The sequence below is a fragment of the Carlito syrichta genome, unplaced genomic scaffold, assembly GCF_000164805.1.
Source record: "Carlito syrichta isolate Samal-C Ts95f unplaced genomic scaffold, Tarsius_syrichta-2.0.1 Scaffold305117, whole genome shotgun sequence".
NCBI lineage: Eukaryota > Metazoa > Chordata > Mammalia > Primates > Tarsiidae > Carlito > Carlito syrichta.
In genome coordinates this window covers 313,239-332,673 of record NW_007249213.1, presented here as the reverse complement: position 1 = coordinate 332,673, position 19,435 = coordinate 313,239, and the positions used below count along the sequence as shown (strand labels likewise).

General features: G+C 44.1%; 1 protein-coding gene across 1 annotated transcript; it reads right to left on the bottom strand.

Annotated features, from left to right (window-relative positions):
* Positions 1-8,498: 8,498 nt before the first annotated feature.
* ODF4 (outer dense fiber of sperm tails 4) lies at positions 8,499-18,580 on the bottom strand. Its single transcript, XM_008061157.1, is given in 4 exon segments — positions 8,499-8,727; positions 8,919-9,053; positions 18,099-18,375; positions 18,377-18,580. Coding segments are annotated over 4 exon segments (801 nt in total). The 3' UTR covers positions 8,499-8,542.
* Between the last annotated feature and the right edge of the window lie 855 nt (positions 18,581-19,435).

The following is a 19,435-nucleotide window of genomic DNA, read 5'->3' as shown; positions in this document are numbered from 1 at the left end:
AACAGAGAGCCAACTCTCACCGGACACTGAATCTGCTGGTGACTTGATGTTGGATTTCCTAGACTCCAAAACTATAAGAAATAGATTTCTCTCTCATTTTTTTTTTTGAGTCAGAGTCGCACTCTGTCACCCAGGCTAGAGTGCAGTGGCACGTTCTCACAGCCACCGCAGCCTCAACCTGCTGGGCTCAGATCCTTCCACCTCAGCCTTCCAAGTAGCTGAAACCATAGGCATGTGCTACCATGCCTGGCTAATTTTTTGATTTATTGTAGAGAGAAGGTCTTGCCATGTTGCCCAGGCTGGTCTCTGAGCTCAGGCAATCCTCTTGCCTCCACCTCCCAAAGTGCTAGGATTGCAGGCATGAGCCACTGCGCCTGGCAAATTTCTCTTCTTTGTAAATTACCCAGCCTCAGGTATTTGTTATAGAACATAAATGGACTAAGATATTCAATTAAAACAAATTTTAAAATTCAAAATTTACATAAATATCTGGTTTGGGGGCTTCTCTTGAAAAATTAGAATCTCTGGAAAATATTTTAGTTAAGATTTTTGGTTTCATGCAACAGAAATTAACCCTAACTGAGCAAAAAAGGAAGGATATGAAATAACTTACAGAAAGTTGAAGAACAGGCCTGAAGAGAGTAAAAACAAAGGGAAACTGAGCAGTCAGAAATACAACTATAGTCATGCTGTATGAGAGTTTTCTGGGAGAAGAGAAATCTTGTACTACTGGCCCCTAGACCTTGGCCATGTCTCCTCTGGTGCAGGACATAGGATGCGGCATCTACTACGGTGATTCCAATGTTCCATTGATCTTTTTAACCTAATGCAAGGGATCAAAGTCAAAGGTGACCAAGTTTAGTCATCTTTCTGGGCTCTAGCTACCTGAGAGCTGGTCAAGAGTGTGAATTCCCCTCCAGCAGTTTCTGTATTTAGAAGCAACTCTTCACCTCCCACCTATGTGGAATTTCTTTCCAAATAAGAAAAGCATATGAATACTGAGCAGCCCCACATGATAAGTTGTCCATTACAGCAATAATTCATGGAGCTGAGTTGCACTTGCCCTTGTTACATGGGACAGAGTTTTCCAGGGTGCCACAGTCCCATTATTCGCTGGTGTTTCCCAAAATTAAAATGAAATTTTAGTGGCCATTTCTGAATATGTTCTCCTGTTGTAAAATACTTTTGTGCGAAGTGTAATGGTAATAAAATATGTCTACAAATTATTGAATATCCAACCTTCAAGATGTTGACCTGAACTCCCTCCTCTTTTTTTCTTTTTGAGTTGGAGTCTCACTCTGTCGCCCAGACTGGAGTGCAGTGGCCGCTCCCAGCCACCGCAGCCTCGACCTGCTGGGCTCTGGTGATCCTTCCGCCTCAGCCTTCCAAGTAGCTGAAACTACAGGTGCGCACTACCACACCCGGCTAATTTTTGATTTGTTGTAGACATGAGGTCTTGCCAAGTTGCCCAGGCAGGTCGCAAACCCATGGGCTCAGGCAATCCACTCACTTCAGCCTCCCAAAGGCACGGGATTACAGGCTGAGCCACCGAGCCTGGCTAACTCCCTCCTCTTGAGTGTGGGCTGGACTTAGTGACTCATTTATAACAGAGTATGGTAGAAGTGATGATGTATGACATTGGAGACTAGATCATAGAAGACATTACAGCTTTGTCTTAGATTGCTTGCAACTTGGTGAGACCTCGTCTCCACAATCTATCACAAAAATTAGCCGGGCGGGGTGGTGTGCATCTGTAGTTCCAGCTACTTGGAAGACTGAGGCAGAAGGATCTCCTGAGTCCAACAGGTCGAGGCTGTGGTGGCCTGGCTGCATGTCATGAGGACATTTAAGCAGTTCTGTGGTCAACATGGCTAGAAGTTTAGGCCTGCAACCAACAGCCACATAGGTGGGTCATCCAGGAGAGAAATCCCCCAGCCCCAATCAAGCCTTTAAAAATATATATATAAGCTGGGCTTGGTGGCTCAGCCTGTAATCCCGCGCCTTTGGGAGGCTGAGGTGAGTGGATTGCCTGATCCCGCAGGTTCAAGACCCGCCTGGGCAGCGAGACCTCATCTCTAGAATAAATCAAAAAATCAGCCGGGCATGGTAGCGCATGCCTGTAATTCCGGCTACATGGAAGGCTGAGGCGGAAGGATCGCCGGGGCCCAGCAGGTCGAGGCTGCGGTGGCCGGGAGCAGCCACTGCACTCCAGTCTGGGTGACAGAGTGAGACTCTAACTCAAAAAAAAAAAAAAATATATATATATATATATATGTATATATGTATGTATCTAAAATGTGTTTATTGGGATAGTTGACTCTGGACCTTCTGGAAGCTTTGCTTTTCTTCTTGTAAACTGGCAGAGAACAATGAAGCAGCCAATCCAAAAAACTACCGTTCGTGCATGACTAAAAACCATGGTGATTTTACAGCATCCTGAGCATTTCACATCCATGAAATAGGAATTGGGGCTCTGTATCAGACACTTCTTTTATTTCCTCTTGTCTTCTAGAGAGGGATGAAGAAGATCCTTTGCGAGAGGCATGTTCTGTGGGTAAGTTGTCCCTGCCGAAAGGGGCCTCAGAGCCTCTTGTTGAGCATAGCCTGCAGTCTCGTGAGAGGTGCTGAGCCGGAACCGAATAGCTAAGTTTCTCTCAGATTCCTGACCTTGATCTTTGCCTCGTAGCCATTTTAGTCTAATGGAGTGAAACAGTAAGGTTCACTGGAGATGCACAACATGTTGAACAGAATGATGTAGGCAGAGACATTACCTGCTTGGTCTGAAAATTATAGAAACGGTATAAAAAGAAAAGAGACTTTTGGACCCTAAGATTCTACTAGCAGGAAATAGGCTGAGAAAATGACACAGCTGCAAACACAGGCTGCCTTTCATGGAAAAGGAAGAATGATTTAGAAAGTAGAACTAAACCAGGCTCGGTGGCTCAGCCTGTAATCCCACGCCTTTGGGAGGCTGAGGTGAGTGGATTGCCTGAGCCCGCGGGTTCGAGACCCGCCTGGGCAACTTGGCGAGACTTCATCTCTACAATAAATCAAAAAATCAGCCGGTCGTGGTAGCACGCGCCTGTAATTCCGGCTACTCGGAAGGCTGAGGCGGAAGGATCGCCGGAGCCCAGCGGGTCGAGGCTGCGGTGGCCGGGAGCGGCCACTGCACTCCAGTCTGGGCGACAGAGTGAGACTCCAACTCAAAAAAAAAAAAAAAAAAAGAAAAGAAAGTAGAACTAAAAGCCTAGCATGTGAAACCAAGAGCCATGGAGGATATACAAATGGCCAATAAACACATGAGTTGCTTGGCCCCTAAGGGAAATGCAAATCAAAAGCACAATGAAATATATTTCGTATCTTCTATGGTAGCTAGAATTTAAAAGATGGACAATAACAAAAGTTGAGGATCTAGAGAAATTGGAATCCTCATACATATTGATGGAAGTGTACAATGATGTATTTACTTGGAAAAACAATTTTGCAGTTCCTCTGGAAATTAAACATAAGAGTTGCCATGTGGCCCAGAAATTCCACTCCAAGTTATTTATTTTTAACTTTTAATTTTTTTCATAGTCACACTAGTTGATGAATTTGTTTTAATTAATTTATTTTTAATAGTCTACTCCAAATTATTGACCTTAGAGAATTGCAAGCATATTTTCTTTTTTAAGTGTTTTTAAAATGGTAGTTACTATTTAGAGATAGGAATCTTGCTATGTTACCCAGGCTCGTCTTGAACTCCTGGGCTCAAGTGATCCTTCCACCTCGGCCTCCCAAAGTGCTGGTATTACAGATGTCAGCCACTATGCCCCACCCATATTTTGAGGTGTTAGAAACTTGTATACAAATGTTCAGAGCAGCATTATTCATGATAGTCAAAAGGTGAAAATAACCCAAATGTCCACCAACCTTCACGTGGAAAACAAAATATGGCATATCTATATCTATATATATATATATATCTATATCTATCTATCTATCTATATATATATATATTTTTTTTTTTTTTTTAGAGTTTATTTTTTTATTTTTATTTTTTTTTGAGTTGGAGTCTCACTCTGTCGCCCAGACTGGAGTGCAGTGGCCGCTCTCGGCCACTGCAGCCTCGACCTGCTGGGCTCCGGCGATCCTTCCGTCTCAGCCTTCCAAGTTGCCGGAATTACAGGCACGTGCTACCACGCCCAGCTGATTTTTTTTATTTATTGTAGAGATGAGGTCTTGCTGCCCAGGCGGGTCTCGAACCCACGGGCTCAGGCAATCCACTCACCTCAGCCTCCCAAAGGCGCGGGATTACAGGCTGAGCCACTGAGTCAGGCTGGCATATCTATATTTATTAATGAAATATTATCCAGTCATAAAAAGGAATGAAGTACTGATACATACTACAACTTGAATGAATCTTGAAAACATTATACTAAGTAAAAGAAGCCAGACACAAAAGGCCACATGTTGTATGATTTCATTTCTATGAAATGCCCAGAATAGGCAAATCCATAGAGCAGAAAATAAACTGGTACTTAGTAGGGCCTGAGGGTAGGTGAATGGGGAGTGAAACTCTAACAGATACGGGCTTTCTTTTTGGAGTGATGAAAATATTCTGTAATTGGGTAGTAGTGATAGTTCACTAAATATTAATATACTAAAACCACTGGGCTGTATACTTGTAAATGGTGAATGTTATGGCATGTAAATTATATCTCAGAAAGGAAAAAAGAAGAGCTATAGAAACTCACTTCTAACTGAGCATGGTAGCGTACACCTGTAATTCCAGCACTAAGCCCAGGGGTTCAAGACCAGCCTGGGCAACTTGGCGAGACATTGTCTCTACAATAAATCAAAAATATTAGTTGGATGTGGTGGGACATGCCTGTGGTTCCAGCTACTTAGAAGACTGAGGCAGAAGAATTGCCTGAGCCCAGCAGGTCGAGGCTGCAGTGGCAGTGAGAAAGCCACTGCACTCCAGCCTGGGTGACAGAGTGAGACTTCAACTCAAAAAAAAAAACAAAACAAAACAACAAAAACAAGAAAGCATAGAAGTGCAAATATTTCTTGGACATACTGAGTCTATTTCCTTTGGATATATAACCAGTAGTGAGTTTGCTGGATGTAAATGGTTCTTGTTCATGGTATTTCATGAGGTTACAGTCAAGATGTCAGCTGATGCTGCAATCATCTAAAGGCTTGACTGGGACTGGAAGATGTACCTCCAATATGGTTCACTCGTGGCTGTTGGCAGGAAGCCTCTGTTATTAGCCACATGGGCCTCTTCATGGGCTGCTTGAGTATTTTGAGCTAATCTGCCCTAGAGTGAACTATTTAAAAGAGAGCAATGAGGAAACTCCAAGGCCTTTCATGCCATAGTCTTAGAAGAAATACACTGTCACTTCCACCACATCCTATTTGTTGAAAGCAAGTCACTAAGTTCATCCCACATCCAAGGGGAGGGGAATTAAGTTTTATTTTTTCAGGAGAGGTATATCAAGAATTTGTTTATATTCCTGAAAACCACCACGGTCTGCCCTCTGGTTACAGATTGTTTATATTCCTTCCACATGCAATACACACTCCCATCTCCCAAGGCCCCCAAAAGTCTTATGCAATTGTTTTGTTTTGTTTTGTTTTGTTTGAGTTGAAGTCTCACTCTGTCACCCAGGCTGAAGTACAGTGGCACACTCATGGCCACCATAGCCTCGACCTGCTGGACTCAGGTGATCCTTCCACCTCAGACTTCCAAGTAGCTGGAACCACAGACATGCGCCACCACGCCCGGCTAATTTTTTGATTTGTTGTAGAGACGAGGTCTTGCCATTTTGGTCAGGCTGGTCTCAAACAGCAATCCTCTCGCCTCTGCCTCCCAAAGTTCTAGGATTATAGGTGTGAGCCACCGTGCACAGCAAGCCTTATCCTATTAACAGCATCAATCAGCTCAAAGTTCTGAATCTTGCTATCTGTTATGGGCTGAATTGTGTACCCCTCCCCAAATTCATATGTAGAAGCCCTAACCTTCAGTAGCTCAGAATGTGACGGTATTTGGAGATAGGGTCCTTAAAGAGGTGATTAAGTTAAATGAGGTTGTTAGGGTTAGCCCAAATCCAGTCTGACTGGTGTCCTTATAAGAAGAGGAGATAAGACATCAGGAATGTATGCACAAAGAGGAAAGACCATGCATACATACACTGGGTCACTGCAAGCCAAGGAAAGAGGCCTCAGAAGAAACCAAAACTACCTAGCCTCCAGAACTGTGAGAAAATAAATATCTGTTATTTAAGTCCCACAGTCTGTGGTACTTGGTCATGGCAGCCTAAGGAAACTAATACACCACAAGTTAGGTCCAGGTATGACTGAGAGTCTTTGGGCGTAACTCCTTAAGTACAGCTCCTCAAGTATAATTCCTCTCAATCTGAATACCTGTGAACTAAAGAGACACATTATCTTCCCCCACATACCCAAAATATAATGGTGGGACAGTCCAAGTAGAACCATTAGAGACATTACTGTCTAAAAGTGGGGGAAGTGGCTGGACTTGGTGGCTCAGCTTGTAATCCCAGCACTTTGGGAGGCCGAGGCGAGTGAATTGCCTGAGACCGTGGGTTTGAGACTAGCCTGGACAACTTGGTGAGAACTCGTCTCTACAATAGATAAAAAATTAGCCGGGCGTGGTAGTGCACACCTGTAGTTCCAGCTACTTGGAAGGCTGAGGTGGAAGGATAGCCAGAGCCCAGTAGGGATGGCTGTGAATGTGCCATTGCACTCCGGCCTGGGTGACAGAGTGAAACTCCAAATCAAAAATAAATATTAAAAATTAATAATAGAAATCAGCCAGGTGTGGTAGCGCATGCCTGTAATTCCAGCTACTCGGAAGGCTGAGGCGGAAGGATCGCTGGAGCCCGGCAGGTGAGGCTGCGGTGGCCGGGAGCGGCCACTGCACTCCAGTCTGGGTGACTGAGTGAGACTCCAACTCAAAAAAAATAATAATAATAATAGTAATAATAATAGAAGTGAGGGAAGTAAGAATCATACAGAAGTCACCAGTCCATAGCAATTCTGATATCCAGGTGGAAAATGTTAAAAGTTCCTTGATTAGAACTCAGTCCTATTTCCTATTTCTGCCTAGGAGTGAGTTTCTTTCTTTCTTCCTTTTTTTTTTTTTTTGAGTTGGAGTCTCACTTGGTCGCCCAGGCTGGAGTGCAATGACACACTCAAGGCTACTTCAGCCTCAACCTGCTAGGGTCAGGTGTGGGAAGAATAAGAATCGCAAAAGAGACTTAAATAAAATAGAAATTGGTGGGGAGGGGACACATAACATTAATAAGGGAACCTGATCTCGAACCAACTAAAGTGGGAATCAATGGTAGGCCCATATTTTACCTGTATGATGACCACTTATATACCTAATCCTGAATTGTACCTCACATCCTTAAAATAAAATTAATTAATTAAAAAAGAAATTGAAAGAAAAAATAAAATAGAAACCAGTCATATATATTAGGTTGAACCATATGAAACTGCCAATATTTAATCACTAAACCAATATATCATTTTGTCAACATAATACACGTATTTTTAACATATCTGATCCTCTCAGCATTTGCCGCTGCACTCCTGTAGTTGGCTGGTATCATGGCTCCATCTGGAGGGATAGATACAACCAAGACCAGTCATGGATGGTCTCCTGGGATGTCAGCCTCTCTGGGCAAGAGGTACAAAGCCTGATGGGCATCACCAGCTCTACTGCAACTGGCTGCCGCGTGTCTTTGTGAAACTGGGCTTATCACCAAAATGTGAAACTTGTCTTTTGGTGTTAAGACCTAACCCTAACACTTTCCTTTCTTGTCATGTTTTATTTAGGGTGGAGGGTGTGGGAGGCTTGAGTGGAGAGCTTTAGCAGTCAGAGGTAGGGGGGTGGTGTCCAGGGCACATGGCTCTGTAAGTTCTTAGTCATGTGAGCTGGACACAGAGAGTGGGATTGATGCCCAGGATCCACATCTAGGCTGACCACCTATGCAAAACAGTCACACCCCTATTGTGTTCTCATCATTTAACCTACCTCTCAGCCTGGGGCCATAGTGAATCCTTCACTATGAATAAGCCAACAAGTTCATAAGTAATGTCTCTCTCTCAATCAGCTATACGTCCCCTTACCCACTAACTAGCAAATGGTGGGATAGGGTAACAAGGTATAAAAAGCCTTAACTCTCAAGAGTATAGTCTAAAGGCCTGTGTAGAAATCTACTGTGGTAGAGGTTGGGTAGGTTTAGGGACCAAGGATGGATGCCAAGAGGCTCCCAGGCAGAAAGGGCGGAAAACCTCTTGTTCTTTCTCCCCTCCTCTCCCTTCTCCTCCAGTTTGCCTCTTCAACAGCCAGATACAATAAAGAAGACACACAATTTATTCCATATTACCCAAGTTCAAACAAGACAGGGAAGAGGAGTGCAAAGCTTGCAGTTATGAGGGCCAAGCTATTCAAGGGTTGGAGGGAAGGATGAGGAGAGGGATTCAAACAAATGGGCAGAACATGGTGTCAGGAGTTCAGAAAAGGCTACAGATGTGTATTCTTTTTCTCAGGATCCAGGACTCCCTCCCAGATGATAGAGGTGTCTGTGACAGTCTGCTTTCTCAGAGATATTTCTACTGAGCTGGAACCACTGCTGCTGAACACAGTGCCACTGGGACCTTCCAGAATCACACTCCAGAAATGTTTATGGTTGAAGTAGCAAATAATCCCTGGAAAAAGACAGGTGGTGACAGGAGAGAGAAAAGTTGAGAGTGGGAGCGAAAATGACAAGGGTGAGGCCAAAGGGACAACAAGACCCTAAAAACCTATCCCTGGATATCACCAGCCCATTCCCTCCATATTTCCCTTCCTTGAACCACCCATGTTCCTTCCTTCCCCCAGGGCCTTCTGTGCCACTCACCACAGGTGACATATAGGACAAACACCAGCCAACCAGTGAAATAGCTCCAGCCAATGGGGATTGATATATTACTCTCCAACTCGAAGATCCAAAGGTTAATGGGGAACAACATGAGGGTGGAGAAAATGAAGCTTACTAGGAGACAGGAAGCAGAGAGGTCTTATTGTCATTCAAGAATTCCACAGGGGACTCTTCATTATCTGCTGAGCTACAGCTACAAACCACAACTCCTGTTACCACATAGAGTGGCTGGCCCCAGAAGTTCGCAGGAGTCAACCCCTCTACCTCCACCTCTCTCCAGTAACCCGAAATGATGTAACTCAGTTCTCAGTTCTGTTCTCCTACTACCCACAAACTCCCACACCCCCCCCACCCAAAGAGGGAGAAGTGCCCAGGAAGATGTGGATTAGGAGAAGTAAAGTCCTTTTCCAAGCTAGGGGGCACCTTCACAGAAGCTCAGGATGGTCCCGACCAAGGCAAAGGAGGACAATCTTTGAAAGCTGGGCAGGTATCGCAGGTGTAACCACATGGTGAGGATAAAGCCCAGCCCCAGGGTCAGGCAGAAGCTTAACTTGGCCACTTTAAAGGTAGTCTGATTTGTCCACAGCTTCAAACTGTCTGGGGAAAATGATAAAACAAGATGAACTGAGGTTTCACAAAAGAGGAATTATAATTGAATGAGCAAATACAAAAAAAAAATCCAGGCCCATTAATAACAGAGAAATGCACATTTAAAATAACAATGAAATATTGGCTTCACTTATTAAATAAGCTAAGATTCTTGATATGCAAAGTGTTCAATAATCCCAATCATATGAAAATGAATACCTCAATAGCCCCCCCAAAAAAGACAGAGAACTTACCCTACAATTCTCAAAAGAAGAAATATGAATGTTCAATAAATATTAATATATGAAGGTCTACACAAAGAATTATCCTGCTCCCCCCAGACATCTAAATGCATCATTAATACAAAGACTTGCAAATTAAATGTGATTTTTCTTTTTTGAGTTGGAGTCTCACTCTGTCGCCCAAACTGGAGTGCAGTGCACGCTCCCGGCCACCGCAGCCTGGACCTGCTGGTCTCCGGAGATCCTTCCGCCTCAGCCTTCCAAGTAGCTGGGACCACAGGCGTGCACCACCACACCCGACTAATTTTTTGATTTATTGTAGAGACAAGGTCTCACCAAGTTGCCCAGGCGGGTCTCGAACCTGCGGGCTCAGACAATCTGCTCACCTCAGTCTCCCAAAGTGCAGGATTACTTGCTGAGCCACGGAGCCGGCTTAAATGTGATTTTTAAAACTATCAAATTAGCAAAGCTCAAAATAAAATTGATTAATACCTACCATAGAAGAGTATTTAGAGAAAAGAAATGTGCTCATACACTGCTGGGGGCAGCATTTCTGGTGAATGGTCTGGCACAAAATATCCAAAAACATCTAAATTGCTAAGGCCCTTTGGCCCAGCAATGCTTCTTCTTAGAACTGATGTTAAGGGAATAATCAGAAAACTGGAACCAAAATCTAGGTACAGGAACCTTTTTTGCAGAGATATTAATATGTCCAATAAGCTCCTGGATTTGTAAAATAAATTATAATACACCCATAAATTGGGTTATTGTATGTTCATGGAAAATGATAAGTCAGGCGCAGTGGCTCACGCCTGCAATCCCAGCACTTTGGAAGGCAGAGGCAAGAGGATTGCCTGAGCCCACGGGTTCAAGATCTCGTCTCTATAATAAATCAAAAAATTAATCGGGTGTGGTGGTGCACACCTGTGATTCCAGCTACTTGGAAGGCTGAGGCGGAAGGATAACCTGAGCCCGAAGGATAACCTGAGCCCAGCAGATCGAGGCTGCAGTGGCTGTGCATGTGCCACTGCACTCCAGCCTGGGAGACAGAGTATGATTCTGATGAAAGAAAGGAAAGAAAGAAAGAAAGAAAGAAAGAAAGAAAGAAAGAAAGGAAGGAAGGAAGGAAGGAAGGAAGGAAGGAAGGAAGGAAGGAAGGAAGGAAAGGAGGGAGGGAGGAAGGAAGGAAGGAAGGAAGGAAGGAAGGAAGGAAGGAAAGAAGGAAAGAAAGGAAGAAAGGAAGAAAGGAAGAAAGAGAAAGCAAGCAAGAAAGAGAAAGAAAGCAAGAAAGAGAAAGAAAGCAAGCAAGAAAGAAAGAAGTGATATATGGGAGACTGAGGTGAGAGGATCGCTTGAGCCCAGTTTAAGGCTACAGTGAGCTGTGTGGTTGGGCTACAGCACTTCAACTTGGGTGACAGAGTGAGACTCTGCCTCTAAAAACAAAAACTAAATAAAGTGATGATATAATAGATGCTTGTCTCAGAATAGAATGTCTCCGGGAAGAAGCACGAGAAATGGGAGGGAGACTGGAAGCCAGAGGTAAGAGGCTCATTTCACAATACGATCTTTTATATTCTTTGAATTTTCACTTTGTTCAGACATTACCTAATCAAATAATTTTTTTTTTTTTCGAATCAGAGTCTCACTCTGTCACCCAGGCTGGAGGGCAGTGGCACGCTTCCGGCCACCGCAGCCTCAACTGCTGGGCTCAGGCGATCTTTCCTCCTCAATCTTCCAAGTAGCTGGAACTACAGGCATGTGCCACCTTGCCTGGCTAATTTTTTTATTTATTGTAGAGATGAGGTCTTGGCGAGTTGCCCAGGCTGGTCTCGAACCCACGGGCTCAGGCAATCCTCTCACCTCAGGCTCCCAAAGTGCTGGGATTATAGGTGTGAGCCACTGCATCTGGCCTCAAATAAGTTTTAAAAATTAATGATTATCTAGAACAATTATTCAATGATCCGAGTAAATGCTTGCAACAGAAAAGTGGGGTTTACAAACCAAAACATGTAGAAAGACTACAATTTTGAAAAAGTACACATATTTTATATACACGAGAGGGACCCAAAAAAACCCTGGAATTTATTTAAAATTGTGTATTTATTCTTACGTGTTTAAACTTCAGTCACCTTCAAAGTACTCTCTGTTTGATACAATACACCTCTCGAGATGGTTTTTCCACTGCTCAAAACCGTATTTTTGTTTTTGTTCTTGTTTTTTGAGTCAGAGTCTCTCTCTCTCTGTAGCCTAGGCTGGAATGCAGTGGCACATTGCTCACAGCCACTGCAGCCTCAATCTGCTGGGCTCAGGTGATCCTTCCACCTTAACCTCCAAGTAGCTGGAACTATAGGCATGTGCCACCATGCCCAGCTAATTTTTTGATTTATTGTAGAGATGAGGGCTCGCCAAGTTGCCCAGGCTGGTCTTTAACCTGTGGGCTCAGGCAATCCTCTCACCTCGGCCTCTCAAGACACTAGGATTGCTGGCATGAACTGACACTCCCAGCCTCTGAAAACAGCTTTTGAACTCATTGATTTTGATGTCTTTAAGTGCTCCTGTTGTTTTTTTGTTTCACCTCTTTCACAAAATGCTTCCCTTTCCGGGAAATATTTTTCTCATTCAGGGAAACAAACAAACAAAAAAAGTTACTGGGGCAAGATGAGGTGAATAGGGAGGGTGGGGACATTGGGGTCATGCTGTTTTTGGTCAAAAACTGCTGAATACTCAGTGTGGTGTGGACAGGTGCATTGTCATGGTGGAAGAACGAGCCACCTGTTTGCCACATCTTGGGACGTTTCTCCCGCAAATCATGACACAACCTTCTCGAAACTTCCAGATAAAAGTCAACACTTACCTAGTGGGGGAAGTCTGTACTACAAGGGGCTGGCCCTCTAAAATATAATTTCAGTTTTTTTGGGGCCTCCCTTGTATAAAGGACTGAAAGTAAACCCATTACAATGTTCACTGAAATTATATCTGTGTGAGAAAATTTTAGATGATTTTTATTAAACTTTTTTGTATTTCCCACAAAAACTATGCCATTTTTTTTAAAAATCAGAAATAAGTATATATTTGCATATTTAAAGTTAACAGTCATTGCTGGCAAAGGTATAATGAAACAAGTCTGATGCATTGCTACTGGAGGCAAAAATTGCTATAATACTTTTTGAAAGCAATATGGAAAATTTTATTAAGAGTTTTAAAATATTTTCACTCTTTGATTCAGTAAACCCACCTTGGGAAATCTATCCCAAAGAATTAATACTAAGCTGGGTGTAGTGGCTCACACCTGAAATCCCAGCACTTTGGGAGTAGGAGGAGAGTGGATTGCCTGAGACCATGGGTTTGAGATCAACCTGAGCAACTTGGTGAGACCTCGTCTCTACATTAATTAAAAAAAAAATTAGCTGGGCGTGGTGGCATGGGCCTGTAGTTCCAGCTACTTGGAAGGCTGAGGTGGAAGGATTGCCTGAGCCCAACAGGTTGCAGCTGTGATGACCGTGAGCGTGCCACTGCACTCCAGCCTGGGTGACAGAGTGAGACTCTGATTTAAAATGATAATAATAATAATAATAATAAAGAAAGAAAAAACTTCACAATTAACCAACTTTGTTGCTTTTTTTCCAAATATGAAATTGGAAATAAATTTTCCAAACGTGGAAAAATAAAACAGTCAACTAAAAGATGATAAATCTATTAAGTTATTATTATTATTATTTTTAGTTGGGGTCTCACTCTGTCACCCAGGCTGGAATGCTGTGGCATGATCACAGCTCACTACAGCCTCAACCTTCTGGGTTTAGGCAATCCTTCTGTCTCAGCCTCCTAAGTAGCTGGGATGACAGGCCCAAGTCACCATACCCCACTAAATTTTTTTATGTTTTGCCGAGATGAGGTCTTGCTATATTTCCCAGATTGGTCTCAAACTCTGGGGCTCAATCAATTCTCCTGCCTCTGCCTCCCAAAGTGGTGGGACTACAGGCGTGAGCCACCACACCCAGCCTATTAAGTTAAAATTTTTTTTTTTTTTGAGTTGGCATCTCACTCTGTCGCCCAGACTGGAGTGCAGTGGCCGCTCCCGGCCACCGCAGCCTCAACCTGCTGGGCTCCGGCGATCCTTCCACCTCAGCCTTCCAAGTAGCTGGAACTACAGGTGCCCGCTACCACACCCAGCTGATTTTTTGCTTTATTGTAGAGATGAGGTCTCGCCAAGTTGCCCAGGCGGGTCTCGAACCCGTGGGCTCAGGCAATCCACTCACCTCAACCTATTAAGTTAAATTATAGTCACTTATAATAAGAAAAGTTTATTATATATTATACAGATACAATTTTAAATAATATAAGTTAAATAATAAAAATATAGTTATGTGTCACATTTTGGTCGTTGAAGGACTGCATATATGACAGTGATTCCATGAGATTATAATGGAGCATATATAGAAATCTGGTAGATGTCACTGGATATTGGCATTGCAGATCAAGTAGGGGAAATGACTATTCAGTAATGGGACTGGGACACTTGGTTTTTCATATTATATGTATAACAAAATATGCCATCAAGTTTGTGTAAGTGCACTTTCTGATGTTCACACAACAAAATCGCCTAACTGGATTTCTCAGAATGTATCCCAGTCAATAAGCAACACATGACTGTAATTTAAATAATATATGCCGGGCATGGTAGCTCTCTGCCTGTAATCCCAGGGCTTTTGGAGACAGAGGCAGGAGGATTTGAGGACAGGAGTTCGAGATCAGCCTGGACAATACAGTACGACCTGCTTTTGCAAAAATATTAAAAATTAGCCAGATGTGGTGGTGGTGCCCATGGGTGGTCCCAGCTACTCAGGAATCGTGCCACTGTGCTCCAGCATAGGTGACAGAGCAAGACCCTGTCTCAAAACAAAATAAATAATATAAAATTGTTGCTGAGCACGGTGGCTCACGCCTGTAATCCCAGAACTTTGGGAGGCCCAAATGAGAGGACTGGCTTGGCCCACAGGTTTAAGACCAGTCTGGGTAACATGGTGAAACCTTATCTCTATGATAAATCAAAAAATTAGCTGGGTGTAGTGATACATGCCTGTAGTTCCAGCTACTTGGAAGGCTGAAGTGGAAAGATTGCTTGAGTCCAGTAGGTCAAGACTGCAGTATCAGGCTGGGCGCAGTGACTCACACCTAAAATCCAGCATTTTGGGAGGCCAAGGTGAGAAGATTGCCTGAGCCCGTGGGTTGGAGACCAGCCTGGGCAACTTGTTGAGACTTTGTCTCTACAATAAGTCAAAAAATTAGCCATATGTAGTGACACCTGCCTGTAGTTACAGCTACTCGGAAGGCTGAGGCAGAAAGATTGCCTGAGCCCAGCAGGTCAAGGCTGTGGTGGCCGAGAGTGTGCCACTGCACTCCAGCCTGGGCAGCAAAGTGAGACTCCAACTCACAAAAAAAAAAAAAAATACTGCAGTGACTGTGAACAACATGCCACTGCACTCCAACCTGGGCAACGAAGTGAGACCTGACTAAAATAAAATAAAATAAAATAAAATAAAATAAAATAAAATAAAATAATTTATAAAGAATAAGTACAATGATGTAAAAACTATTCAAATCTTGTTCAGCTAAAAATAAAAAGCCTGGCTGTCTTTGCACAATGAGTCACACCTGAGTTATAATTCAAAACCTGCCGTTATTAGGTTCAACCATATGAAATTGCTCCTTTTTTTAGGTGAAAGCATCAAATATTGACATTTCATGTGATTCAGCTGAATGGCTTTATGACATTGAACAAGGTACTTTATCTTCCTAAGTCCCAATTTTCTCACTTGTAAAATAAGGATAATTACTCCTATCCCTTGGGACTGATGGAGAATTAAATTGAACAAATAGAGTAAGTGTGCAATAAATTATAGATTTTTGTTTCCCCAAATGTACAAGGCGGGGACCCAAAAACCCAGAGTTTATTATTAAAAAATTGTATATTTATTCTTGCATGTTTAAACATCAGTCACCTTCAAAGTACTCTTCATTTGATGCAATACACCTATTGAGACGCTTTTCCACTGCTCAAAACAGTTTTTGAACTTGTCAACTTTGATGCCTTTTATTGTTTCAGCCATTTTTGTTTCACCTCTTCCATGTCAGCAAAATGTTTCCCTTTGAGAACTTTTTCATCCGGCAAAACAAAACAAAACAAAACTCACTCAGGGTGAGATCAGGTGAATAGGGAAGGTGAGGTATGGGGGCCATGCCATTTTTGGTCAAAAACTTCTGAACATTCAGCACAGAGTGAACAGGCATGTTGTCATGGTGGAAGAACCAGCTTGGCAAAAAAATATTCACTGAAACTGAATGCAGCCTCTCACAACAACTCCAGCAGGTACACTGATGCCACCAATGGGTTTCTAGAACACTTACTTGGGAGGGGAAGCCTGTATTACAAGGGCCTCCCTTTTAAAAAGATAGTTTTGAATTTTTTGGGTCCCACTCGTATTATAATAAGGATGTAATATTTTCATAATGGAAGAAAATAATAGCTGTGTGATTTTTTTTTTCATGTTAAAGGGAGTGAAAATATGGAAATGGTCATCAAAAGCTCTGACTTTCCTCAAGAGTTGAGAAAGGACACCCAATTTCTCTCTCTCTCTCTCTCTTTGTTTCCAACTTGTAATCTTGCTCTGTCACCTAGGTTGAACTGCAGTGGCATGCTCATGGCCCCCACAGCCTCAACCTGCTGGGTGATCCTTCCTTCTTAGACTTCCAAGTAGCTAGTACTACAGGTGTGCGCCACCATGTCCAACTAATTTTTTTTTTTTTTTTTTTTTTTGAGTTGGAGTCTCACTCTGTCGCCCAGACTGGAGTGCAGTGGCTGCTCCCAGCCACCGCAGCCTCGACCTGCCGGGCTCCAGTGATCCTTCCACCTCAGCCTTCCGAGTAGTTGGAATTACAGGCATGCGCTACCACGCCCGGCTGATTTTTTGATTTACTGTAGAGATGAGGTCTCGCTGCCCAGGCGGGTCTCGAACCCGCGGGCTCGGGCAATCCACTCACCTCAGCCTCCCAAAGGCGCGGGATTACAGGCTGAGCCACCGAGCCCGGCTCCAACTAATTTTTTGATTTATTGTAGAGACGAAGTCTCACCAAGTTGCCCAGGCTGGTCTCGAACTCCCGGGCTCAGACAATCCTCTCACCTCTGCCTCCCAAAGTGCTGGGATTATAGGCTTGAGCCACCATGCCCAGTTAGGACACCCAGTTTCTAAGAGGTGAAGGGACAGCATAGCATGAGACTAACAAGAATAAGAGCTCACACCCATAGTCCCAGCTACTTGGGAGGTGTTCAAGGCTGAAGTGGGCTATGATCTTGCCACTGCACTCCAGCCCGGGTAATAGAGTGAGACCCCAATGCTTAAAATAAACAAACAAAAACATCAACAAAAGAAGAATAAGAAATGAAGCATGCTGGGCACATTGGCTCAAGCCTGTAATCCCAACACTTTGGAAGGAAGAGGCGAGAGGATTGCCTGAGCACAGGGGTTCTAGACCAGCCTGAGCAACATGATGAGACCTCGTCTGTACAATAAATCAAAACAATTAGCCAGACATGGTGGCACATGCCTGTGGTTCCAGCTACTTGGAAGGCTGAGGCAGAAGGACCACCTGAGCCCAGCAGGTCGAGGCTGCGGTTACCATGAGTGTGCCATTCAAAACAGAAATAAAGCATGACACAAGGAAGTCAGATGTGGAAAAAGGAAAATGGCCCAGAAAAGCAAGGCCTGAGGCAAAAGGAACAGAAAGTGGACCAGGGATTGGAAGGGAACATTCCAAGGACTCCTCGTAAAGCTCTGGATATGTAAGCCTAGAGAAAGAAAACCCCCAACTCAATGGGGTTCTTCTCTCAGGTGAATTCTGTGATTAATGAGTGGTTCCCAGATACTAAGGAGCCCATGACCCTCATAACATTTTTTTAGAGACAAGGTCTCACTATATTGCCCAGGCTAGATTCAAGCTCTTGGCTCAAGTAATCCTCCTGCCTTGACCTCCTGGGTAGCTAGGTCTAGAGGTGCACACCCCCTAACTCCCTCACAACATTCTTATAAGCACAGATTTGACTCTGGGTTTTATCAAAAGTAGTGACATCTTCCATTGGGTCCATCAAATCAGTTTAGCCAGTCTGGAGGAGGAAAAATGGTCCTTGGAGATCTCAGTGCCAGTGGAGCTATTTTACAGCCTAAAAAGTGCAGATTACCAGAGGGCGGGAACAACAGTACCCTGGGGTGTAGAGAGAAGAAGCCAAGACAGGCTGGAGGACTGGGGTGGGATGGAGGGTGGAGGGACTCACCTTTCCCATTCTCTGAATTAGATCTGCAGATGTGCAGGAGCCCCATGGACATGATATGGGATGATGTGTAGATTCTGTTGGTGACATCTGTGGGCCAGCGCTGGTAGAAGCGGCTCCCAGGGAGGTACAACCATTTCCTGGAAAAAACCATGACCAGCAGCAGGACGAAGGCGACCAGGCTGAGCTCAGATGCCAACACCTGCGCTATCCAGCGGGAGCTGTGTGTAATTCTCCATTGAAAGGGCAGCAGAGAGTTCCGATGTCGGCCCCTGGGGCCACTGCCTGTTACTGCGGAGAGAAGGGATGGAGGTCTGTACCCCCACTTCTTGTTCCTGCTTACCTCTACCCCATCCTGCCTCCCAGCTCTTTGCTTTCTTTTCAGGCCTCTGATGTTTGTCCCTTTCTCTTTCTGATGCAGGGAACTTACCCCTGGAGTCCTCTGTGCTCACCTTGAACACCTCTTCTGCCTCTTCTGTCTCCATTGCTCCCTTCCATGCCAGGCTCAACTATCCCTCATCTTTTGAATATTTTTGTCAGGTGGAAAAGAATCTGGGGTCTAGAAGAGAATGAGGGGCGCTCTTGTTAGGCACTTGAGATCCTGATCCAAGAGAAGGCCCCAACCCATTCAGCGGGCCCCTAACTGTCATGGAATATTCCTGGGGAGCAGTGAGATGGGGGAGGGGGCCATGGCTTCAGCTCAAACTCTTTCTTGAAACCCATTCCTCAGGCTCCGACTCAGAACTGTAGATCTGATGCCTCCCTCCAGCTTCTGCCTCCCTTTGCCTAACACCAGTGGTCTCTGAGAGTCCCTGCTAAGGTTTGGATATGGTTTGTTTGTCCTCATCAAATCACATGTTGAAATTTGATTTCCCACTGGGGCGTTGTTAGGAGGCAGAGCCCAATGGGAGGTGTTTGGGTCACAGGGCGGTGGGGGGCAGATCCCTCAAAAATAGATCAGTGCTCTTCCTCTGGGTGAGATCTCACTCTATTAGCTCCCCTCAAGAGCTGATTGTTAAAAAAGAGCCTGGCACTGTTACCAAGCAAAAAGGCTCGCTGTCCAAAGCACACAGAAGCCAATACTATGGCACCAGTTTCTGAGAAAAGAAAAGCTTTATTGTGAGTTGACCAACAAGAAGACAGGAATCCAGCTCAAATCTGTCTTTCTGTGCTGCCATTAAAGTAGTACTTTTATTAGAAAAGGTTTAGGGGGTGGATTCTGGGATTAGCAAATGATTGGTGGAAGGAAAGGGGAGGTTTAGGTGTCTGCCCTGACCCCAACCTCAAATACCCCTGATGGTGCAGGGAGAGGGAGCAGGAGCTTGTCCCCAAGAAAGCAT